Source organism: Primulina tabacum, chromosome 3, assembly GCF_025594145.1.
Source record: "Primulina tabacum isolate GXHZ01 chromosome 3, ASM2559414v2, whole genome shotgun sequence".
Taxonomy (NCBI): Eukaryota; Viridiplantae; Streptophyta; class Magnoliopsida; order Lamiales; family Gesneriaceae; genus Primulina; species Primulina tabacum.
The window spans coordinates 2,649,771-2,675,970 of NC_134552.1; the positions used below are offsets into that span (position 1 = coordinate 2,649,771).

Genomic DNA, 26,200 nt, shown 5'->3' on the forward strand with positions numbered 1-26,200 from the left:
ATGTATCACATGAGACATATTATTATAAAATATGTCATTGTTATTTTTATGTACGAATGTTTAGAACATTCACATTATCAGTATTATATTATCACGAAACATACCAAATTCGAATTTTTTCCATTACAATACCCATATTTTTCATGATAGATAGAAAAATAATAGAAAAAATTTAACAACTGAAATATAAAATTAAAATTGAAATACATAATTTTTTTTAAAATGTTCGATAAATTTCCAAATATAGGCCAAAACCTATAACCGGAGAAAAAAAGTGAACACGTCTATCTCAGATAAGCATAATTTCCTTTTTTCACATATTGCACTCTTTTTCTCACAATATTTTTCCTTAAACATTGAAGTGGCATATGGTAATATCTGCACAAGCCAGGGGTAATTACACCCAACAAATTTAATTTTTTTTCCGTTGCCTCCACACAGAATGAGATTCTCTAATCTCCTCTTTCTCTTCCTTTGTTGCTAAGTAGCTTAAAGCATCAGCACTCTCTCCAAACCCACTCACTCCGTCTCCTTTTTCTCTCTCTTAGGGCTGGTGCATTCTGGGTTTTTGATCTGAAAAACCCTTGAAAAATCGAGTTCTGTCTAGCACGAAACCAAGAAATCGTGGAGAAAGAGGATTGGTGCGTTTTTTCGTGGTTCATTTGCTTCCTTTTTGTGTTTTCTTTGCACTTTATGGTGGAAATGCGAGTTCTTTTTTTATTTATAGAAAATGTGAGTTTTTGCTTCCGTTGTTGATGTGTATCTCGTATCTTTATTTATCATGATCTGTGAACGTCTTTCCATATGCCTTTGTCTGTTTTCCTGGCGTATCTGCCTTTTTTCTTTTTTGTTTTTGTTTTAAATGTTGTTTATCTGTAGTTTTTCTGCGAGATTGTGATTTTTCTCGCTGCCATTGTTGGCGTATCTTGATTTCTTTTCCTGAATGGAGTTTTGGTGCTTAATGATTTTTCATTTTTTTAGTTCAGCTTAACATGCTGTTTGAAACAGTGCCGTTACTTTGTAATTCAACTGACTTTCTTTATTGTTGAAGGGTGGGTGCTATGTTGTTTTTATGAGCTTGGCAATTGAGAAAGCAACAGAAGTGTCTTTTCTTGAAGAAAATTAAGGTGTGAACATCTCGATGTATCGTATTACTAAATGTTGCAGTGTTTCTATCCCGTTAAAGCTTAATGAATCCAAGGATATTTTCAGAGCCAACCATTTATATTTGGTTGTTGAAAAAGGTTAAATAGGCATGCTCTATTATTGATTAATACGAGTTCCATTACTGACTATGCAAGTAACGCAAGAGAGAAGGTTTATTAATTTTTTTGGCTTAGTTGTTTACTTTCTTTGTACTTTCACGCCGTACTGGACACTTGACTTATTCTGGATTTCTTTAATTTTATTATTTTTGTATGATTGGTGGGTGGCAGACTTTAATCTTACTGTTGCCTGTTCAAAGGCTGTTTTTGGTAATATGAATGGTTCCTGAATGTATATGGAGGGGTTTGAAAGCATTCACATTGTATTGTGATTCATGTGGACATACAATAGCATATTGGACTTATGCGATATTAATATTCTTTCTTATGGTATCTTTTTACATTACCGGGTGAAGGAGGATCTCGAGCATGATGTCATCCCGTGGAGGAAACTCCCAGCAAAATTCGCAGCTGCAGCGGCGGATAACGCGTACACAGACAGTAGGGAACCTGGGAGAGTCTATCTTCGACAGCGAAGTAGTGCCTTCATCTCTTGTGGAAATTGCCCCCATTCTTCGTGTTGCGAATGAAGTTGAGCAGAGCAACCCTCGAGTTTCCTACCTATGTAAGCCATGAAATTTTATTTGTCTTCACCTTTTGATAATGATAATAATGAGAGAAATATTCATTACGCACAGACACAGAAATTTACACTCACACGCATGTGTTTCGATGTGTATGTGGAAGAGTTATGTTACCAGTCACTTATTTTGGAAAATAGAAGTTAAGTTTTTTATTTTTTATGGAATCAGGTTTCTCACACTTATAGTTCAATGAACATGAAAAGATACTCATCGGAGGCTGTATGGAAAGAAAGAAACAAATAATTTTGTAATTTTGTTTGCATAGTTTTATTCATTGAATCAAAGTTTAGAGTTTTAATAGCAGGTCGTTCAGATCCTCTAGCTGGCACTCGTTTTGATATGGGCATTTTATTTGGCAAAGGGGAAAACTGCTTGCAATTTGAGAATAAGTTGTTGGTTTTTCCTTCTAGTGAACTTTACCCAGTTCATAATTGCAAAAAGGGAACCTTTTCCCCTTAGACATCCCTTCTGAACATTTTTACGTTGCTAATAATTGTCTTCCCTTATTCGCAAGTTCAAGTGTGTTTTTGAAGTCTTGGAGTTCCTCCATTGTGATACCTGTTATGCTACTGTTCTTGCAATAAACCTCATTATACGGTTTGTTTCATTGTGTTTGAAAGAGAAACAATTCTTCTAAATTGTCACTTATGGACGGATCAAATTTATACCCTGCTAATCAACATGTAGTTGATTTTAATCATTTTGATATGTCATGCCCCCAACACGGAGTGTTACATCGGCATGCTCTCGAAAAGTTAGAAATAATCTTTCAAGATACAGTAAGGCTCGAGGTAAAGACACCTGACAAAACTAGTACATTTTACTACATTGTGGAAATTTTTCTTTACGTCATAAAATTGAACATACAGCTGAATACCAAAACAACAATGACCGAGCTAAAATAGAAGCGAAACAGAACATAATTTCTATAGAAACTGAGTAAAATCAGGAGCAGCAGCAGTGAAATATACATCTGAGCTGGAAACACCATTCCCGGAACTCAATTTTCTCTCTCACTGATTTCTATCTATTCCATGGAGGTAAGGCGGTGGTCGACAAGGTAATCCCTAAGTAAATGTTGGTCGGCGTGGACCATATAAAAACGCATTAATTTCCATAAAAAAACAAAGCAATAATTGAGAAAAACAAGAACGGATTTAACCAAAATTCAATAGAACAGAACCAGAGAACAAAATATTCCATCATTTGTGTTGGCTGAAATATGCACTGAACTATTGAGTCCTTTATGACTAACTGATATTAGTTCTTTATAATTAGCTTGCCTAAAGATGAGGTTAGAACAATGGAACTACGCACTATATCAGGGTTTGATTTAAATCAGAATAACAACTGTCCACTTGATAACCTTGCTAGGGTGGAGAGCAGACTACATTAGGGTCAAAAATCAGAAACCGGAACATGTTCCTAAACTCTGTTTCCTAATGCCTCAGTGCCGAATGACATATTGTTTTACAGGTCTTCATAAATTCAACTCTTGACAAAACGCTAACATGTTCATCTGAATTTATAACAACATAGAACACTTTTAAGTTTTAATACAGGAAACCCACTTACGAATCGTTCTTGAAGTGTTGGAAAGAGGCCATGTTGCGAGAATGTTTAAAAATCAGCCTTTTCTATGCCTGATGTCTCTTAGCCAAGTTGTTTCACATTAGCCATAAATAATACAGAGAGATTTAGCAGCGTTTTTTTCTCAGTATGTAATATGTCATGGCTTTTATTTGGTTTTCAGGTGAATGTCCCCATGAATTTCAAGCATTTACACTCATATTAACTTTTATGCTCCATTAGTGACATAAACTGAAGTTTTATGACTCATATTAACTTTTATGCTCCATTAGTGACATAAACTGAAGTTTTATGAGACTAATGGTGGTGAAAATTTTCTTGTAACAGTAGGAGAAATCTGAGGATTTCACATGATGCACTAATTTTAGTATAAAGCAATATGACAGACAATATAAGGAGAAATAATTATCTTATTTCTTATTTTCTGAAGACATGGATTAGTACACTTTATATAGGTCAACAAAGAGACATCAAATCCCACTAAAATCTGAGAAATATCCTATCATACCAATAATATAAGATCTTATCCTATCATACCAATAATATATGGGAAATATCTTATCATACCATTAATATAGGATCCTATCATATCATACCAATAATATATGATCCTAGTTCAAAATAGAGCCTATCATATCTGTATCAAATCCTAACTATTTCGACACTCCCCCTCATGTTGATGCAAAGATATTCATCATCCCCAACTTGCTCACTTGTTCTTCAAAGTTTTGTTTGAATAGGCCCTCAGGTAGGATATCTGCAACTTGTAATAGGCTTGGAACAAATGGAATACATATAACTCCTCCTTCAAGTTTCTCTTTTATAAAATGCTTGTCAATTTCGATATGCTTTTTTCTCTCATGAAGAACTGGATTGTGAGCAATGCTAATGGCTGCTTTGTTGTCACATTGCAACTTGTTGAGAAGCTTCATAATCATTTTTAGATCCTCCATGACTCGTTTAAGCCACAATACTTCACGCACTCCCCGTGCCATAGATCTGAATTCTGTTTCTGCGCTGCTTCTTGCAACTAAACCTTGTTTTTTGATTCTCCATGTTACCAAGTTGCCCCACACAAATGTGCAATAACCAGATGTTGGTCTTCGATTAGTGACTGATCCTGCCCAATCAGCATCTGTATATACTTCAACTTCTCGATTCTCAGTTTTCTCAAAGAGTAATCATTCCCTGGAGTTCCCTTTAGATTTCGTAGAATTCGATATACAACTTCAAGGTGTTCTTCTCACGACGAGTGCATAAATTGGCTCACCATACTTGCTGCGAAGGCAATGTCCCTACTCTCCCATTCATCTGCATCGAGGAGGTCGAATTCCTGCCATTTGTGACGTCTTTGTTACTTTGTTGCGTCTGCCATACTCGAGTATTTAACTCGTACAGTTGAGAGTAGTTTTCAGAATCGAAGTAGGTTTCTCGGACAGCTTCCCAAACCTCTCGAGCCGTGGGTAAAAACATGAATGGTTTACTGATAATTCTCTTATTGCTTATTTTCTAAAGACATGGATTAATACATTTTATATAGGTCAACAAAGAGACATCAAATCCCACTAAATCTGGGAAATATCCTATCATACCAATAATATAAGATCCTATCCTATCATACCAATAATATATAGGAAATATCATATCATACCATTAATATATGATGCAATCATATCAATAATATATGATCTTGGTTCAAAATAAAGCCTATCAAATCTCTATCAAATCCTAACTATTTCGACATTTAGTACTCCATTTTTTATGTTTGTGATGTATGGGGGAGTGACCAAATTCGACTTTTGTGAACTTGACACACACACACACACAAAATATATACATTGCTTAGTGATAAACACTTTATTTATACTATTGTCGTCCCAGAAGTTAGAACCTTTCTAAAATGCCTTGAATGAGTGGTTATATTTGTCGACTTCTCTGTCAAAGGATGACTATCTGTAGAAATAACACACTCTTTGTTATTACGCTCGGAAATACTTAGCAACCTATGGTTTGAAGAAGCTCGTCTAAGCTGTAGCTTGATTGATGCTCTTGTAAAAGATGTTTCTAGCACACTTATTTCACACTTATCCTAGCCCTTTAGTGTTATATTCCTCGATAATCTTTAGATTTTTTACTTTGATTTGTAAACCATGGATTTCAGCAGTGTTGAATGCCCTGCCAATGTACTTCATGTATCTTTTTAGGGTACCAAGAGGTGTGGCGGAGGTTACGGAGAGGAATGTGAGGGATTTTTATGCGATGGAGTTGATGGAGATGTGTGTTGTCACATGATTGCATGGGATCAAGTCTATAAACTGAAAGAAAGAGGGGGGGTTTGGGTATTGGAAACATTTGTCAGAGGAATAGGGCCTTTCTGGGAAAATGGTGGTGGAGTTGTTGTGTTGAGGAGGAACCGTTGTGGAAGAAGGTTATTGTGAGCAAATACGGGTTACAAGACTATGGTTGAGACACAGGTTTTGCAAGATATGGTACATTTAAAAGTTCATGGAAGTTTATTTAGAGAATTTATCCCGTTTTTCGCCAATTTGTGAGGGCACGCCCGAATTGGTGTGTATTGTGCCGGAATGAGGTAGAGTCTCAGAATCATCTACTTATTCGTTGTTCCTTCACGAGTTGTCTTTGGTTCAGCCGTTCAGAGCTTTGGAAGATATGGTACATTTAGAAGTTCATGGAAGTTTATTTAGAGAATTTATCCTGTTTTTCGCCAATTTGTGAGGGCAAGTCCGAATTGGTGTGTATTGTGCCGGAATGAGGTAGAGTCTCAGAATCATCTACTTATTTGTTGTTCCTTCACGAGTTGTCTTTGGTTCAGAGCTTTGAAAGAGACGGGCTTGGTTTGGTTAGCTCCAATATCTTCGCTCGAGCTATTTGCGGTAGATCTTGGTTGAGACACAGGTTTTGCAAGATATGGTACATTTAAAAGTTCATGGAAGTTTATTTAGAGAATTTATCCCGTTTTTCGCCAATTTGCGAGGGCACGCCCGAATTGGTGTGTATTGTGCCGGAATGAGGTAGAGTCTCAGAATCATCTACTTATTCGTTGTTCCTTCACGAGTTGTCTTTGGTTCAGCCGTTCAGAGCTTTGGAAGATATGGTACATTTAGAAGTTCATGGAAGTTTATTTAGAGAATTTATCCTGTTTTTCGCCAATTTGTGAGGGCAAGTCCGAATTGGTGTGTATTGTGCCGGAATGAGGTAGAGTCTCAGAATCATCTACTTATTTGTTGTTCCTTCACGAGTTGTCTTTGGTTCAGAGCTTTGAAAGAGACGGGCTTGGTTTGGTTAGCTCCAATATCTTCGCTCGAGCTATTTGCGGTAGATCTTGGTAGAAGGGTAATAATTTTTTGGATAGTAATAGCTCTTTGTATTTGTTGGTCAGTATGGTTGGAGCGAAATAGGCGGATTTTTGACAGCTTAGAAGAGACGATCGAAGATTGTTGAGACAAGTTTAAGTTTCAAACATTTAGCTGGAATTGGGAAGCATGTAGAGTTTAAGAACTTATAGATTTCAAACTTAATGAGAAATTTGAGTTATATATGTTGTTGAGTTGTGCAGGGCTTTTGACAATTTGATTTCTTTCTATGCATGTCACTTGTCCGCTATTTGTAATTAATGAATATAATATATTTTATTATAAAAAATTGTTTAAAGGTGTCAATTTTCATTTATGTTTAAAGCATTAAAGCTCAGTTCTGTTGGAGGATTGTTGCATTTCTGTGTTTTGTTATGCAGGTAGATTTTATGCATTCGAGAAAGCGCATAGGTTGGATCCCACCTCAAGTGGGCGTGGTGTTCGCCAATTTAAAACAGCTCTTTTGCAGCGGTTGGAACGGGTTAGTATGAGAAAATATTTCGAAATGGGATAGTCACATAATCCAGACATCAATATTTCTTCCATTTAGTTACCCTGAACGCGCTATTATATGTTCTCTCAAAACATATAATCAATCATAAAGTGTGTCCACACATTTTCAGACTCTGCATTTTATTGTGTTAGTTTTGGTTTACATAACGCCGGAAAGTGGTCACGTCCTCATAATCTTCCCACATTTTTTTAATTGTATCTACTGGAAAATCCACGATTATAACTAGAGCATGCAACAATATTGAAATGCCTGGAAGTATGAGTTTAGTGAGAAAATGTATCTTGTCTGTGAAGTTCCTAGTTATAAAATATGTTTTTGTTTCGTGCTTTCAGGAAAATGATCCAACCTTAATGGGAAGGGTGAAAAAAAGTGATGCACGTGAAATGCAGAGCTTTTATCAGCACTACTACAAAAAGTATATTCAGGCTTTGCAAAATGCTGCTGACAAAGCTGATCGGTGAGGTTTTATTAAAGTCCATCGTTTTCCTAATTTGAAGTTTCAGTAGTGAGATATTAGCATTGTGTCTTTCGATAATGCTCAGTGCACAGCTGACAAAAGCATACCAGACAGCTAATGTTCTCTTTGAGGTTTTGAAAGCTGTCAATCAGACGCAGTCGGTGGAAGTCGATCGTGAGGTAAATATCTTTAATGGCTATGTTCTAATATGCTATATGCGTGTTCCCCCTTACTTTAAATTCTTGGACAAACATGAGCCATGGAAACCAATGTTTTCCTCTTGTTTAATGTTTATATTATTCCCATAGGTATTGGAAACTCATGATAAAGTTGCAGAGAAGACAGAAATATATGTCCCTTATAATATTCTGCCTCTTGATCCCGATAGTGCAAATCAGGCAATTATGAAATACCCCGAGGTCTACATTTAATTCCAAGTTGTTTTTTTCTGGTTTCTGTTATTTATACATTTGCTAGTGATGCTTTGATTTTAAAGTGTCGTGTGAGATATACTGATTTGCAGATTCAAGCTGCTGTGCATGCACTCCGGAATGCCAGAGGTCTTCCTTGGCCTAAGGATTACAAGAAGAAAAAGGACGAAGATATCCTTGACTGGCTTCAAGCAATGTTTGGATTTCAGGTGAAATAGCTTAGCTTTTTCTGTCACATTTCGTATTGCACTAAGTTAGAAATGTTGAAATAATATTGTTGACTGTCGAACAATATTCAGAAAGATAATGTGGCAAACCAAAGGGAGCATTTGATTTTACTACTCGCAAATGTACACATACGACAGTTTCCAAAGCCAGATCAACAGCCTAAGGTTTGTATCTTGCAATTTTTTTCCTCCAACTTTGTGTAGTTTTTTTGCAGAAATTTTTTGAATATGTCACCCTTGGACGCATGCAAATATTTACAAGTTGAAAGCTCTCCACCCACCTCTTGTCCTCAATGTTTTTTTAAATGCATGATTTGTTTACTCTTTAACCACAGTCCGCAGCGAGGACAATTTTTACTGGATCTGACTCACATTTACCTATATAATTTGTGGTGTTTTTCAAGACGCAGACATCAATTTTTACCTGCTGAAAATTTTTTTTGATATGGTTCCATTGCAATTGAAGAAGCTGAATGTCATTTATGTTGCAAAAGTCGAAGTTCTTTTGTTCTTTCTGATCCATCTATAGCTTAATATATTCGTCTTAACTACACTGATTTATTGTAATTGATCTCTTTTGTCTTATTTTCTTGTGACAAACAATCTCTGACATGTAAACATGCAATTTAGTTGGATGAACGTGCTTTGAATGAAGTAATGAAGAAGCTTTTCAAGAACTACAAGAAGTGGTGCAAGTATTTGGATCGGAAAAGTAGCCTTTGGTACGTGTATAGGGTGTCTTTATTTTTCTGTTTCATATCAAAAGTTGGAATGGTAGGACCAAGGAGATGTGATATTATTGCTATCCATATACTTGATGTTAAGCTATTTATGTTCGATTTTTTTATTATAAATCATCAGTTCATCAGCATGTTATTTGAAATGAAAATGACCTTGATATCATGGTCTTGAAGGGAAAATTTTCTCTCTTGCCCATGACACGATCACTTTTTTCTGGTCTATTACAAAATACCGACTTGAATGAAACGTATATATTCTACTTAGTATGGTTTCTGATAGTTGCTAATCGTATGTAATTGTAGGTTACCAACTATACAACAGGAAGTACAACAGCGTAAATTATTGTACATGGGACTGTATCTTCTTATATGGGGAGAAGCTGCCAATTTAAGATTCATGCCAGAGTGCCTCTGCTACATCTATCATCATGTAAACTTTCACATATTTATTTTATTTCACAACTAATGAGAATTAACACTGAGATGATGGCCTCGATTGACATATAGCCTAAAAAGCCTGATATGCGTAAACAGAAAGATGGTTAAAAATTTCCTAGTTTTAGCTGTGCTGTATGAGTTTGAATGTCACTCTGATGCTTAGATTAGGAATGATGTGAACTGAAGAAGAAAATTAATCATAGTCTCTGCGTTACTGGTGCTTGGAAAGAGAGAAATGAATCGAGAGAAAGATTGTTAATAATTTCTTAAATGTGAATGTTAGTTTGATCCTTAAAATAAGAGTTAAGTAAAGAAGATCGATTCTCGTCCTCCACATGTATGTATTCTATTATTTCTATATCTTTCTAAGCTTTTCTCTTATTCATATATATATATATATATATATATATATTATGAGATGTTATCTTGCAGTCAACACTCTCTGATAATCAGTTGTTTTTTATACCATGCTCGCCTTTCAATTTGGCAACACATCAGTGATTAATTTCCTAGCTAGATGTTAATAATTTGTTCGGTTTGCATACTTTGGGCAGATGGCTTTTGAACTTTATGGAATGCTAGCTGGAAATGTTAGTCCCATGACAGGTGAAAATGTGAAGCCAGCATATGGTGGAGAAGAAGAGGCTTTCCTAAAAAAAGTTGTTACACCTATTTATGAAGTGATTGCGCTGGTATTACGTGCTTTAATTGTTTTTCTTCGGTTTGTTGTGTGAGACAACATGATACTTATTATTTGCATTTTTATTTAATTATTTAATTCTCAGGAAGCTGCACGAAGCATAAAAGGAAAATCAAAACATTCTCAATGGAGAAACTATGATGACTTGAATGAGTACTTTTGGTAATACAATAATTATTATTTCATAAATTCTATTTATCAGTTGTGTATTATAATAATTTTTTTATTTATTCCAGGTCTGTAGATTGTTTCCGCTTGGGTTGGCCCATGCGTGCAGATGCTGATTTTTTTTGTAAGCCTGTGGATCAGCTCCTGAATGAGAAAAAATTGGTATACATTTCATTGAAGAATGATCTTGCTTTTAATTTTTTAGCTTGAAAATGTTTAAAAGCATAAACTTGAGGGTTCTAGTTGGACATGTGGACGAAGAGCTGTTTTTTTTATCTATATTTCTTCAATTCAGCTTGGGAGATGGCTTCTCTATACTTGTTCAGGGTGGGATTTAAGTATTTTTTCTCTTTTATCGCTATAAATGAGTTTCTTCTACTCAAATGGAGAGGGAACTGAACAACGTATACTGTTGAATCAATTTTGCCATAAATTTTTGAGCTTATATGTTCCAATAATAGTATTTTCATCTGAACACGCCTTCTCACAAGTAAGTTGGAGACCAGAGATATGTATGTCCAAAATTAATATTCAAGGTGTATGGAATGTGGTTGGATATTGAGCAAAAATGGCTCCGATTTTATAAATTATATGCAGCTTTGCGGTACGAAGTTTGAACCTATAACCATGACTCCTATTACCATGTTAAAATTTTCTCACTGATGATTCACTTCATGTGAGATGGCCCAATTGCATTTATCTTTGACATACTTTGCACAAGTTTCTATTAGTTTCAAGCAATAATACTGATTGATCATGTATGTGGCTTGTTTCTCTTGGGTGGACTGGAGCAGTACTTGTTTAGTTTTGCGATCACTAGGTATCTAGTGTATAGATGAAAGAGATGTGGGCCAGAAACTTTCATTTCCTTCCGGCTTTTCATAATATAGCCTAATTGAGTTTCTCATCCAATTTTCAGATCTATTGATATCTGTAATATCTGCCACTATCACCATCTCCACATGAGAAACCACTCATTTGTATATTTGTATACCATACCATCTGCAAGGATATTGTGAAGCACCCTCCCTATGTTTATGACAATGTGATTTTTGTGAAACATAGGATAGTAGGCCTACTGGAGATCGATGGGTTGGAAAAGTTAATTTTGTTGAGATCCGATCATACTGGCATGTCTTTAGAAGTTTTGATAGAATGTGGAGTTTCTTCATATTGTGCCTACAGGTATGATTTTCATAGTTTTATGACTAAGCTCTCACTCCTTCAATTATCATACTCTAACTTTTAAGTTTGAAATGTTCATTTGTCAAGGCCATGATAATTCTTGCTTGGAACGGCTCCGGACAACCAAGTTCAATTTTTGATGCTAGTGTTTTCAAGAAAGTTTTGAGCATATTTATTACTGCTGCAATTTTGAAGCTTGGACAAGGTATGATAGAGTTTCTTTAGCTTTAGTGTGATAACCCACTAGTAGTGCATGCATGCTCAAATTGAGATTATTTGAAACTAATTGTCTTCCTGTTTCTTATGGTATCCATTAATTTACTTATGTAGCGATCCTTGATGTAATTCTGAATTGGAAAGCCAGACGCAGCATGTCCTTCCATGTCAAATTACGATATATCTTAAAGGTTGTGTCTGCTGCAGCATGGGTTGTTATATTCTCTGTTACTTATTCTTATACATGGGATAATCCTCCTGGATTTGCACAAACAATCAAAAGTTGGTTTGGCAATAGCTCAAGTTCTCCTTCTTTGTTTATATTGGCTGTCGTTATTTATTTATCACCGAATATGGTCGCTGCCATTCTATTTCTTTTTCCCTTCATCCGTCGATTCCTGGAGAGTTCCAATTACAAAATTGTCATGCTCATGATGTGGTGGTCACAGGTAGGTGACTTAATTATCTATATACAGAAGCTCTTTGATCAATTATTTGAGGTCTTAATGTTTTCGTTTCGTTTTAAATATTTCGCAGCCTCGGCTCTATGTTGGAAGGGGAATGCATGAAAGCACTTTTTCTCTCTTCAAGTAAAACTTTAGATACAGATTCTATGGTTTTGAAAAATTATCTCATATTAGTATTTACGTACGTTAAATTTGATTTTTCAGGTACACGATATTCTGGGTTCTTCTTATCATTACCAAGTTGGCTTTCAGTTATTATATAGAGGTGCATGTGTTATCCATTATACCAATATATGTTGTTGAATTTGGGTATCAACGTATGTTTTGAGCAATAGTCAGTCCAGAATTTCTGACAAACTGAGTTTTATTTATCCAGTTTCTACTTTCTTTCATCCTTTTTCATCATGGTTTTCATTTCCTGAAACTTGTTGCAGATAAAGCCTCTGGTGGATCCAACAAAAACCATAATGAGCGTGCATGTATCAGGTTATCAATGGCATGAGTTTTTCCCTCAAGGTAGTCAGCATGACTGAGCTGGAGTTACGCTCATCTCTCACTGGAAGTCTTTATGTATGAAATATTGGTACAGACATGGCATTAGATTTATTGACTTTTTACGTGCTTGTGATATGCAGCTAGGAGTAACATCGGTGTTGTCATTGCGCTCTGGGCCCCTGTTATGCTTGTACGAATGATCCATTATTTTCAGTTTATGGTTTTTCCTTGTTAATAGTATTTTTTTTTGAGTTGAGGCCCTGCCTGCATAGTGGTTCTTTTTTCCTAAAGAAAGCAACATTTTAGTAGCTTCTTCCCTTCCAGGTTTATTTCATGGATACCCAGATCTGGTATGCAATATACTCTACTCTTTTTGGAGGTGTATATGGTGCATTTCGTCGCCTTGGAGAGGTAACTGGATTTTTCTTACTATCATTTTGACGATATTAATTAAAAGTGGTAGTGTCTTTTTGCCGTTTGTTAGTGTTGATAGAATCAATACATGCCAATATTATTATTGGCAAGAAGATTTTGAGCTGTTTGTTGTTTGGTTTGCCATGCAAAAAAGCATTTCCAAATATCTTTTGGCTTAGGGTTTTTCTGTGAGGGCTTTAAGTCGGTAACATTTGGAGGATATAAACGCTACGGGGAAATTAATGTTTAACATGATTAGAATCGTATTATGCTGCCAAATGACTGATGTTTTCCTTGGATCAATCAATTCGCTCTCCATTTGTTTTCAGATTCGGACCTTAGGAATGCTTAGATCCGATTTCGGTCATTACCTTGTGCTACAGAGGAATTAATGTTTAACATGATTAGAATCGTATTATGCTGCCAGATGACTGATTTTTTCCTTGGATCAATCAATTCTCTCACCATTTGTTTTCAGATTCGGACCTTAGGAATGCTTAGATCTCGATTTCGGTCATTACCTGGTGCTTTTAATGCCTGTTTAATACCTAAGGAGAAAGATGAGACGGTAAAGAGGAAAGGGCTGAAGGCCACCTTCTCCCGCAAGTTTGAAGTGGTAAATATGCGGGTGTTTCTTAACTTTAGTACTGACTACGTGATATCTTTGGAATGGAAACAATAAAATGCATGGATCAAGTTGAAATTGAATTTGTTTTTCTCTATACTTTGTCCCAGATCCCATCTAGCAAGGAGAAAGGAGCTGCAAGGTTTGCTCAGTTGTGGAACAAAATAATCACAAGTTTCAGAGAAGAGGATCTTATAAGCAATAGGTGATCACTGTCTGAATCTATCGTTGATTGTTTTTCATGTCTAATTTTGGAACAGAAATGGAGAAATGCGGACAGTTGTATCACATTGTATAATTTAATTTTTGTTCTTAGGGAAATGGATTTGTTGCTTGTTCCATATTGGGCTGATCGTGATTTGGAAGTCATGCAGTGGCCACCATTTTTGCTTGCAAGCAAGGTTCCCTCTTTTCCTTTTCTTTTTTATGAGATCTTTATGTTATTTTTTACAAACTATGGTTGGTCTTTTTCATATTATTCCCAAGAGATCCCCTCGTTCATATTTATACATTTTCAAATTTAGCATGACATGAACAAGGTAGGGATGCAACTATTTTTTTCCTAGTGTCTAGATCATTTTTAAGGAAGCAATTATAAACTTTGTAGTAAAGGGGGACTCTATATTAAGGACACAAACAATTTGAATTGAGTCGGATATTGACCATTTTTTCATATTTGTGCTCAAGCTCTATTTTTCAGCCTGTTTGAAGCTCAGGTCTTAGCTTGAACTATGTTGTGATTGAGATAATCTCTACATAATTTTTGAATCAGGCTTGATTAGTTTTGTTTGATTTTGCTTTGATTTAATTCAAACATGTTCGAGCTCATTTTGAATTTGATAACTTTGAATGTGAATCGAATAGTATTTGAGAGAGCTTGGAAATCTATTGAGCTATCTAGATCTGTCTGCACCCCTAGTCCTCACAAATGTATTTAAATGATATGTAAAGTGTAGACACAATTGAAACTATGGTTACACCTTGATACTTAATTCTGTAGTTTTTGTGGGGTTAAATCCTATTTTTGATTGAGCATTTCTCGTATAGAGAATGACAGTTGGTACCATAATTTATGAAATCGTATTGAATTTCTTTTTCCCCTGATTTTGTTTAATCAAACAGATTCCAATTGCAGTAGACATGGCTAAGGACAGTAATGGCAAGGATAGTGAGCTTAAAAAGAGGATTAAATCTGATGATTTCATGGATTCTGCTGTTGGAGAGTGCTATGCTTCATTTAGGAACATCATTAAATATTTAGTTCGCGGTGATCGAGAAACAGAGTAAATATTTATTTATTGCTTTTGAAATCCCAGTATATTTGTCCAATAGTTAAGATAGGATCTCATCTTATTTAGATTTTAATTTAAATAAAGTTTATATTCTGTAATTTAGGGATTCTTAATATGACAGAAGTTCTATAAAAGTAGGTTGTAGCGATGTTCTTTGATATGAATATACTAACGCTTTTTGACATCCTATGAATTTTTCAGGGTTATTGATCACATTTTTTCTGAAGTTGACAAACATATAGCGGGTGATAATCTGTTAACCGAATACAATCTGAATGCTCTTCCAAATCTTTATGATCTCTTCGTTAAGCTTGTAAAATACTTGGTAAAAATTCGTCTTAGCATCTCATTCTGTTGCTGTTGATCTGGTGACATGAAGATTATGCTAAAGTCACCTTTTTTTGCAGTTAGACAATGATAAGAGGGAGAGGGAGAAAGTTGTCATCCTTTTCCAGGATATGCTGGAAGTAGTTACAAGAGATATAATGTTGGAGGACATATCCAAGTACGTGTCTTTCAGTACCAAAACTATAATTCAGCTTTGACTCCTCGATAGTATTCTGTTATTTTATTTTACTTTCATATATAGCTTGTTAGATTCAATCCACGGTACATCAGGACATGAAGGAATGGTCCCTCTTGAGCAACAATATCAGCTATTTGCACAAGATGGTGCCATCAAATTTCCAATTCCTGAAACAGAAGCTTGGAAAGAGAAGGTAAATTAAAAACTAGTAATGTTTCTGCTACTCAACTTTGACCTTTCAGTCTCCTCTACACGCATCATTTTACTTTTTTCTTTGGAACAGGTCAAGAGATTGTATTTGTTGTTGACGGTGAAAGAATCTGCAATGGATGTGCCATCAAACTTAGAAGCTAGAAGGCGAATTTCCTTCTTCTCTAATTCCTTGTTTATGGACATGCCTGCAGCTCCTAAAGTCCGCAATATGTTATCTTTCTCGTGAGTTTTTTTTTTTTTAAAAAAAAATTCTGCTTTTCTGATAGTTTGTGTAATTTTGTTCATGGCACTAACTGTTAGGAACAAATTTACGAACTGAAATTTTATTGCAACTAGAATGAAAATGTTTTCCCAGAGATACACGATTGTGACAAAACCTTAGAAGAAATGCCAGTATTTCCCAAACCTAAGCTAGTCACATGATACAGATTAACAACTGAATGCATTATCTACTCTCCCAACTCACATTTATATATATTCCTCTCCATTTCTAGATTATTCTAAGGCTCTTGGACTTGGGCCCCTTATATTATTATATTTGGGTCCGTAACAATACCGCCCTCTTGAAAATCAGCCTTGAGGACAAGGCTGGAGTTGGGAAGTTGTTTGGCCACAAGTAGAGCATCACCCCGAACTGTTTTGCTCGATGTGTGATCACATATTTGGTCTAGTATAGCTTCTTGCTTTTGCGGAGCCTCGTGCATAAAGGATTCACGACTTGTTCTTGAGGCTTCAATAATTTGTAGCTGCTTGTTGCAGTCCCCTCCAATATCTTTAACCTCTTTCTCCACGCAGGCGATGACATTTATACCTCTTTCAGTAATGGCATCTTCCTCCTTTTGACGGTTGTATATAGCATATCTCCGGATCCGGTACTGGTACACAGTATATCCTCCAACTCCAGCTACATCCAAAGTCGCCATTACACGCCTTACAAAACCCTACCTAACTTCGCCACTACCATATTTACTTGTGCACATGTCATGCTCATGTATGTCTAGCAAATGGCCCTTCGAATTGCAACATAAAAGCAATCCTTCTTTGTGCCCATACTTTGACAGCATCATTGGGCCACTACAATGCCTTTTAACCACTCTATCAAAATTCATGCAGACCCATAACATTCCGCCTCAATTTCACGACAACGGCATCCATAACAACATGCCCCTGTCTATGCTAAAAAATTGGGTCCCCAACAGCTGACGCAGCAGCACCTAGAGCCTGTTCATCGGGAATTGCACCCGGATAGTCCGCGGATTGTGTCTCCTGGTGCATTGTCCGAACCACGTGATGTGCATTTTGCTACCGTAGAAATCCATGTATTACAAGCTGCCCATGCCAAGGTCATAAAATACACCACCCAAAATCAGCAAATATGGGAGATGACCCTCAACCCGCTTGTTCCTTTTTTAGAAAGGATGTTTACGTTATTAAATATCTTCACGGTCCACTTATCCCGCAAGAAATTAGATTTAGCCTTAACAATAATGAAGTTCTCTGCCTCTACCAAGTTCCCCGGTAGTCCTAGCAGAAGTTGTGGCAACCTGCAGCTCTGCCGGCTCGTACTTCTTCTGCCCCAACCACTTCCCGCCTTTTCCGGACCCTGTTGTGGTTGCCTTTCTTCTGCCGATGACTGGGTTTGTCGCGTTTGCTCATCAGTGGCCCCCTCCTTTCCATGGTTCTCTGATCAGCAAGATATCGCACTAGTCTTCTTGTCAAATAAGCACCCTCTATTAGTTACTTAGATCCAACCCGTATGTCTGCTAATATAGGATGGTTGTGCAAGGGCCTGTAGGAGTCTAGCCCGGTCCTCCCTCCCCTGCAATTTCCTTTACGAAGACATGACTCAATACCAGTTCCACAGCCCTCAGAATGGGATCTGGGACATTGCCCCTTTTCCTTCTCCAACCAACATGTTTGGGCCTACTAGGGATATAGCCCATGAGTTTTCCTTTCTCCACAACCCACTGTGTTAATACCATATCAATCTTCCTTTCCATTTTAATGCTGGGAAACCTTCATAGGGGTTCACCCCCTCACGCCCACTGTATCTAATAAATAATTCTTCGGTATCAACCGTGACCAGGGAGGTCATTTCAGTGCACAACTCCATAAATGTCTGTAAAAGTCCGCTTCCCTTCCCTTTTATTCCATAACTCTTTCCTAAGTTCACCTTTGGATCCAACTCCCTCAAAATCATGTTGTTCAAGCTTTCTCATGGCTTTTCCCGATTTCTCACTGTGTTTGTCAGCCTCATCATACACTCTGTTACAAAACCCTAGCAGAAATGCTAGTATTTCCCTAACCAAAGCTAGTCACATGATACAAATTAATAACTGAATGCCCCACTCACATATATACATCCTCCCCGTTTCCATTTCTAGATACTTCTAAGGCTCGTGGACTTGGGCCCATTATATTTGGGTCCATAACACTAACAGTCCATCCAAGGCACCATTAAAAGACCTGTTTGAAAAGGTTACTCATCGATTGCACTACCAATACCCCTTTTCCATTTGGCACTTCCTCGTTATTATATCTGCACTCTTGAATATGGAGATGTCTGCCCACGTATTAGTGCTGACATAAAATTGTATGATGTTCACAGGGGATGTGTTCCCATAAATGTTTTCTGCAAATGCAGCTAAGAGTCTAATATATGGGGTAACAACCATGGTATGAATTTTCAATGATAAGGGGCCAGGATGAACAAATTATTCACTAGAAAAACATTTTCCTTCACTGGAAAGAAAAATTTTCTAGAGACCTCAGCCATAATGTGTTACAAAAATAATTATGCAAGAGCGTTTTTTGGATGCTAGGGTACTTTCAGGGTGGTTTAAAATATATCATGAGACATCATATTGTGGAACCAAACTTTCATTTCTTTTTCTATTTCTAAACATGATTATACCATTCTTTAGAGTTGATTAAGTTGTAAGGTACTCAACTAGCTTTTGGTGATTCTAGCCATATTTGTTTCTGTTCTTCAATTTTATTTTTGTTGGACTTTATGTCTAAAAAAGTGGTTAATGTTTGTCACATTTCCTGTCTCTTCCTAATCAATTCAAAATTTAAAAGCATTATGTATGCCCATAATTATTGGTGACTGTAATTTCGATTATAATTCCCATACACGCAGTGTTTTGACACCATATTACACTGAGGAGGTTCTCTTCTCGCTGCCTGAGCTGGAAGTACCGAATGAAGATGGAGTTTCTATTCTCTTCTACTTACAGAAAATTTTTCCAGGTTTGTACTTCGTATTTTGCAAAAACATTATATTTGTTCTAAAGTACCTAATTTGTTACTAATGTATGCAGATGAATGGAACAATTTTCTTGAGCGTGTTAAGTGTACCAATGAAGAAGAACTTAGAGGATCAGATGAATTAGAAGATCAACTATGCCTTTGGGCTTCGTACAGGGGCCAGACGCTGACTAGAACTGGTATGTGATTTATTGGAATGTTTGATTTTTATCCACTCCTACATACGTGACATGTATTGTTTGTCAAATGTAACTGTTCTGAGTTGATCAAAAGCATCCAGTACAAGGTGAACCCTCAATGCCACTAGATTTCCTCGGACATAGATACAACTTTCTAATGAATGGTTCACAATGACACTGCCTAATTAACACATTGATATCTCTTCCATTCCACATTTGACACTGTTGGAGTGGCTTATCTATCAACTCATCAATGCTCCAGTCTAACATACATGTAGATCATGGTTCACTTACTCTAGTCATTAGTTTGCATAGTCGAAACTTTACATTGTGTGCTTTAAGAGTGTCAACTGTCAATTAAGTTAGTTTATTCATGTCAGAAACAGTATCTGATACATCTTTGTTGTTTGTCACTATCATTATGTTAACCATAGAATCTAGATTTCGTGGATTGATGTCCTGTCTTAATTGTGACAGTAAGAGGAATGATGTATTACCGCAAAGCACTGGAACTTCAAGCATTCCTCGATATGGCTAAGGATGATGGTACTTTTTCTGTTCCCTTCTGTCTACGGATGAACAATTAGCACACACATATATATATATATTGCTTTGCTGCATACTTTCACGTTTGATACAAACAACGCTAGCACTATAAGTTATGTTTAACAATAAGAACAGATTTAATGGACGGGTACAAGGCCATTGAGTTGAATGAGGATCAAATGAAGGGAGAGAGGTCTCTATGGACGCAATGTCAGGCTGTGGCTGACATGAAGTTCACATATGTTGTGTCGTGCCAGTCATATGGTATTCACAAGCGATCTGGTGATTCTCGTGCGCAAGATATTTTGAGACTAATGACGACGTAAGTGCAATAGCTTTAAAGGTTACTGCCTTCTAACTCTATAACCTAAATTGCGTTTCTTCGAACAGTTATCCCTCTCTTCGAGTAGCATATATCGATGAAGTTGAAGCAGCACCCAGTAAAGACAGGCCTAAAAAGGTTAATGACAAAGTGTACTATTCCACTCTAGTGAAGGCTGGTTTGCCACAGTCAAATGCTTCAGAGCTAGGTCAAAATCTGGATCAGGTAAAAGATAACTGAAATAGAAGTCACCTCCCAAATATGAAATAGACAGTTTGCTAAATATTTAAGAAAATATTATCTGTTTAATCAACACAAGAATTTCTCATTAATCTAATTTTTTAGGTTCCTGGTGCGAGATCTTTATCTAATTAGGGAATAAAAGGATGTTGTCGTTGATAATATGGATTATAAGTATTTGTGTTTTTAAAATTAGTGACTGAGATATGAAAAATGGTATCTGTTTTTTTTCCTTTTCGCCTTGGGGAGGATGCCTGGATTTATGATTACTTGCATGTAGAATTTTCACACTCATCATTGAGCACCATGGAACCTAGACATAAAAGGGGTAATTCTTTGAAAACATACAGGAGTTGGTGTAGTCACTTTATTTTGTTGGTTGTTTGAAGATGGTTTATAGTAAACTATCGATGACTTTACACTGACTGAAATGTAACAGATAATCTATCGCATTAAGCTGCCTGGGCCAGCTATCTTGGGTGAAGGAAAGCCTGAAAATCAGAATCATGCCATTATTTTTACACGTGGAGAAGGCTTACAAACAATTGATATGAATCAGGTATAGAATGCTTTTACTCATTTAGAAGACTACTATTCTCTTTCTGAGTCCTGAGTCTAATATCCGATTTTAGGATAACTACATGGAAGAAGCTCTGAAGATGAGAAATTTGCTTCAAGAATTTCTTAAAAGGCACGATGGTGTGAGATACCCATCAATTCTTGGTTTGAGGGAACATATCTTTACAGGAAGGTGAGCACTTAATGTTCATCAGCTCTTCCTGGGTTATCAACTACTTGTTACTTTACTGTAAACTTAGCATCTTATATTATCTGTGCAGTGTTTCTTCTCTTGCTTGGTTTATGTCAAATCAAGAGAGAAGTTTTGTCACTATTGGCCAGAGATTGTTGGCCAACCCTCTGAAGTAAGTTTTCCCTCTCCAACTTCCTTTTGCAGCCGGTAAATCATTTTTTCATGTATGCATTTCCAGGTGGGTGGCCAAGAAATAAATTCTTTATTGTTAATCTGGCTGTACTGCATTTTTTTGGGTTAATTTTTCTTAGCACCTTGTGCGATGTCTGAAGACTAAGTCAGTGTATAAGGTAGGCTAAATTAGCTAGTCGAGGCTACATTTTGAGGGTTATGTGTGTTATTTGTGAGTGAAATAGTGAATATTGGGTAGACGTTAAACAAATGATGATGTCTTTTGGTTTAGGGCACCCAGAGGATCTGATCAATTTAAAGTCTGCATTAATTATTTATAACTATAGAAGTTGGTCCATTACACTGAAGCTCATTAAAGCTGATTCAGGTTATTATGATTGATGAACTTTTGCATCATTTCCAATTTTGTCCTTCACCCAAGTGCCAATATGTTCCTCTAGTTTCATTTGTTCTTAACTTGCCTCCCTCTTAACTTCGTTTCTCCGCCCATTGTTTTTTCATGGTTAAACTTCTCTACTTTGAACTAATTTGTTAAGCATTTTATACTTGACATTTTCCATGTTTATACAGGGTTCGGTTCCACTATGGTCATCCTGATGTTTTTGATAGGCTATTTCACCTTACTAGAGGTGGGGTCAGCAAAGCCTCCAAGATTATTAATCTGAGTGAGGACATCTTTGCTGGTATGTTCAGCACAGCTTCAAATTTTAACCTTTTGCGTCGACAGTGATTTGACACGCCTCATTTATGTATAAAAAATGCAGGTTTTAATTCTACACTTCGTGAAGGTAATGTAACACACCATGAGTACATACAAGTTGGTAAAGGGAGAGATGTCGGCCTTAACCAGATTTCTTTGTTCGAGGCAAAAATTGCAAACGGAAACGGAGAACAAACATTGAGTCGGGATTTATATAGGCTGGGCCATCGTTTTGACTATTTTAGAATGTTATCTTGCTACTTCACCACCATTGGTTTCTACTTCAGTACTTTGGTACGGGACATCAAAATGTTGCTCAACAACACAGTTATTTATTTTTCTAGTGGTAATTTGTGATGGTTTTGCGTTTCTTATGGCAGATTACGGTGCTCACCGTGTACGTGTTTCTGTATGGTCGCCTTTATCTTGTTCTTAGTGGACTTGAGAAAGGACTAAGTAACTTGCCTTCGATTCGAGACTATAAACCTCTACAAGTTGCTCTCGCCTCTCAGTCATTTGTGCAAATTGGATTTCTCATGGCTCTTCCCATGATGATGGAAATTGGCTTGGAAAATGGTTTTCGAACTGCATTAAGTGAGTTCATTCTGATGCAGTTGCAGTTGGCACCTGTTTTTTTCACCTTTTCGCTCGGGACGAAGACCCATTATTATGGAAGGACATTACTTCACGGTGGTGCAAAATATAGGCCCACAGGTCGTGGATTTGTGGTGTTCCATGCAAAATTTGCTGATAATTATCGACTCTACTCTCGTAGCCACTTTGTCAAGGGGCTCGAGCTAATGATTCTGCTTCTTGTTTATCAAATTTTTGGCCAGACTTACAGAGGTGCTGTTGCATATATCTTAATCACTGTGTCTATGTGGTTTATGGTTGGCACTTGGCTTTTTGCTCCCTTCCTCTTCAATCCTTCGGGGTTTGAATGGCAAAAGATAGTCGATGACTGGACTGATTGGAACAAGTGGATTAGTAACAGAGGAGGTATTGGTGTTCCTCCAGAGAAAAGTTGGGAATCATGGTGGGAGGAGGAACAAGACCATCTTCGTCATTCTGGAAAACGTGGCATTGTTGCTGAGATCATATTATCCTTGCGGTTTTTTATTTATCAGTATGGACTAGTTTATCACTTGCATATCACCAAGAACACAAAAAGCATATTGGTATGGTGACATGAAATTCTTCCACAGCATCTAATTTTCCCCTTTGATTTTTATAAATTTGAATAAATATATCTCCATTTTCCAGGTGTATGGCATGTCATGGCTTGTGATCTTCCTAATTCTCTTTGTCATGAAGGTGAGAAAAATATTGTTCGATAGAATTCGTATTTCTGGTGCACCTTCACAAATGTCCTACGCTGATTATAGTTTCATCTACTTTCTGGTGAACTGGATAGATGCTGCGACAGGAGTGTATTATACTTTGCCTAGCTTTCAGAAAGTGTAGTAGTGTTTGTGTTTCTTATATTTTGTTTAAGCTTATATTTGCCAATCTTTATGAAAATATTTTTTTGAAAAATGGTTTATATCATATTAGAGTTGTCATTAAAGTGTCGTGAGCATTTCAACAGCTTCCAATGGAATCTTTTGGTTCAGATATGGATTTTTAAACCAACTGAAATGGTGGTATTGTTATGTGTAATTTTTACAACATATTTTTTTGTTCTTCAGACAATATCTGTCGGACGGAGGAAATTCAGTGCAAATTTTCAACTCGTTTTCCGGCTTATCAAGGGTCTGATCTTCATCACATTTATCTCTATCCTTGCTATTTTGATAGCTCTCCCACACATGACACTGAAAGATATTGTGGTTTGCGTTCTTGGCTTCCTGCCAACTGGTTGGGGCCTACTTCTGGTAAGTGATTTTTCATCCTCTAGCCTTTTTACGTTTACCTTCTTATGGTTTTGCTTTTGTAAGTAACTAGCTCCAGGAGCTGTTTTCTGGCCGTGGAGGCAGTGAGTTTATAATTCTCTTTGATCTAACTTTCTAGTTTGCTCGAATTAAACTTCAAAGTTTAGCTCTGGTTGTTTTGATTTGAACTTAATTATCTGACTCTATCATGAGAAGGTTCGGATTCTCGTAAGCAACTCAGAACGGTCAGGTGGTTTTATAACTGAGACTGCGCATGGAGTCCCCTGCCTTGACATTGAGATAATACTCGCTACGAGCTCATGAGTTCTTTTAACTTCAAATGGGTTTATGTGATGCGATAATTACATTTAAGGTTATGTGCTGCAGAATACAGTATTTCGGTTGGAAAATATATTTGAATATGCTATAGCTCAACTTGAGTTGTGGATTTATCGAATACTACTTTATCAATTGAAAAAGCTCTAGAGGCTCATTTCATTTGCGATAAAAAAAACAATCCTGTGGTGTGTATATTCGTCAGATGCCGCCCAAATAACCCCTAGGGTGAGGGGTAAAATATGAGAATGGTGCTCAAAATCAAGTTTTACTCGGAAAATTTAACGACGTTATTATATGTTTGCCAGATTGCTCAAGCATGCAAACCTGTTGTTCAAAGAGCTGGATTCTGGGGATCAGTTAGAACACTCGCCCGTGGCTATGAAATATTGATGGGTTTGCTTTTATTCACACCGGTGGCCTTTCTTGCATGGTTTCCCTTCGTATCAGAATTCCAAACTCGAATGTTATTCAACCAAGCATTCAGTCGAGGTCTTCAGATTTCTCGGATTCTCGGGGGACACAGGAAAGACAGATCTTCAAGGAACAAGGAGTAGAAGCATGTCAGATGCAGGAGTGAGGTTGTCATTCTACTTAAATTCGTTCCTGCCAAAAACAATACTTCTTGTGAAGGCAACAACACTCGTTAATCTTCTAGTTGGTCATCGCAATGCACACACTTAAATGGGGGGGGCTACCGCTCCATTTTTGGGATAGTGTAACTAACCACCCCACCCCCCCTTGGAAAATTTTAAAGAAAAGAAATATTATTAGTTTTCTTCGTCCTTGTTAATTAATTATTTAAGTTTCCTGATTTGATTTAAGTTTCTCATTATTAGGCTTAGGTTTATAACAAGTTTTCAAGTTTAAAATCTTATTTTACATTTAATAACATCGAACAACACGCCACGAAAATTCAAAAAAATATGCATCTGATGAGAGTGTTTCACACGAATTTTTTTTTCCCATTTTATCTCAAAATTTGGCTCACATCTGAGTTAGATTTTAAATTAATAAATTATCTATATTTTTAATTTAAACTTTCTTTTTTTAAGTTGGTATTTTGTGAGAGTGTTTCACAAGTTTATATCAACTAGTAAGGTCGATCTGACTCGCATCTACCGTGAATGATATTAATTTTGATATAAAAAATAATATTTTTCATGAGTTGTTTAGGGTTAGATATCCAAATAGGTTGAGATTTCCCCGACCCATCTCACACACCTTCAAAACTCTACATCCATGGCTCAGCCCAACTTGACAACTCTACCATCTCATCTTATCATACCAACTACATTGTTTTATTATATTATAAAAATTTTCTATATTTTAAATATTTTTTAAAAAACTATTTCATTATTTTTTTACTAAACACATATATTACGTGTACCACAATATGTTAGTATAGATAAAAAGATGTTTCAAAAATTAAAATGAAAGATTGTTTTAGAATCATAAAAAAGTTTAATCAAATTATGTAATGAAGATATAATAATTATTTTACATAAAATTTCATTAAATTTAAAATTAAATTAAAGTTACTTAGTGTAGAGATTTTTACTTTAATTATATAATAGATATACTTTTTGTAGTGAACGAAAGAAATTTTTTTGAAAAGGCAAATTTGGTCAATATGTATATTTTTATTGGCGAAAATGAACAGTGTAAAAATTATATTTTTTTGAAAAATCAAATTTAAATTTTATTTCATTTAAATATAAAAAAATATTAATTTAAATTTGATACGAAATCCTGAATTAATTCCTTTCCCCAGCTCACCGAAGGCATCTTCGTGTTTGCCGTCCAAAGAACGAGTTACGGCGGAACACGACTAACCACACGCCTTCAATCTCAACCGTTTACTCCTCATCC

At 36.3% G+C, this 26,200-nt stretch overlaps 1 protein-coding gene across 1 annotated transcript; it reads left to right on the forward strand.

Moving 5' to 3' along the window:
- Positions 1-469: 469 nt before the first annotated feature.
- LOC142539294 (callose synthase 3-like) lies at positions 470-25,092 on the forward strand. The gene is made up of 44 exons (XM_075644658.1): positions 470-641; positions 1,052-1,127; positions 1,622-1,830; positions 7,194-7,294; positions 7,660-7,784; positions 7,870-7,963; positions 8,093-8,203; positions 8,308-8,424; positions 8,515-8,607; positions 9,073-9,164; positions 9,486-9,612; positions 10,175-10,312; positions 10,406-10,482; positions 10,557-10,650; positions 11,554-11,673; positions 11,761-11,878; positions 12,004-12,338; positions 12,427-12,479; positions 12,561-12,621; positions 12,791-12,872; positions 12,992-13,041; positions 13,176-13,262; positions 13,744-13,881; positions 14,001-14,095; positions 14,207-14,291; positions 15,013-15,173; positions 15,384-15,507; positions 15,590-15,687; positions 15,772-15,901; positions 15,992-16,143; positions 19,064-19,173; positions 19,245-19,370; positions 19,848-19,916; positions 20,052-20,238; positions 20,307-20,463; positions 20,918-21,037; positions 21,111-21,229; positions 21,318-21,401; positions 21,992-22,104; positions 22,186-22,415; positions 22,502-23,299; positions 23,385-23,435; positions 23,810-23,995; positions 24,637-25,092. Exons 3-44 carry the CDS (start codon positions 1,635-1,637, stop codon positions 24,883-24,885), a joined length of 5,853 nt encoding a protein of 1,950 aa, XP_075500773.1. The 5' UTR covers positions 470-641; positions 1,052-1,127; positions 1,622-1,634; the 3' UTR covers positions 24,886-25,092.
- Positions 25,093-26,200: the final 1,108 nt, after the last annotated feature.

Coding starts and splice junctions, on each gene's coding strand:
- LOC142539294 (XM_075644658.1), top strand. CDS start 1,635: ATGATGTCATCCCGTGGAGGAAACTCCCAGCAAAATTCGCAGCTGCAG. Junction 13,042..13,175: donor TCTGGGCCCCTGTTATGCTT/GTACGAATGATC, acceptor CTTCCCTTCCAG/GTTTATTTCATGGATACCCA. Junction 15,174..15,383: donor CGCGGTGATCGAGAAACAGA/GTAAATATTTAT, acceptor TGAATTTTTCAG/GGTTATTGATCACATTTTTT.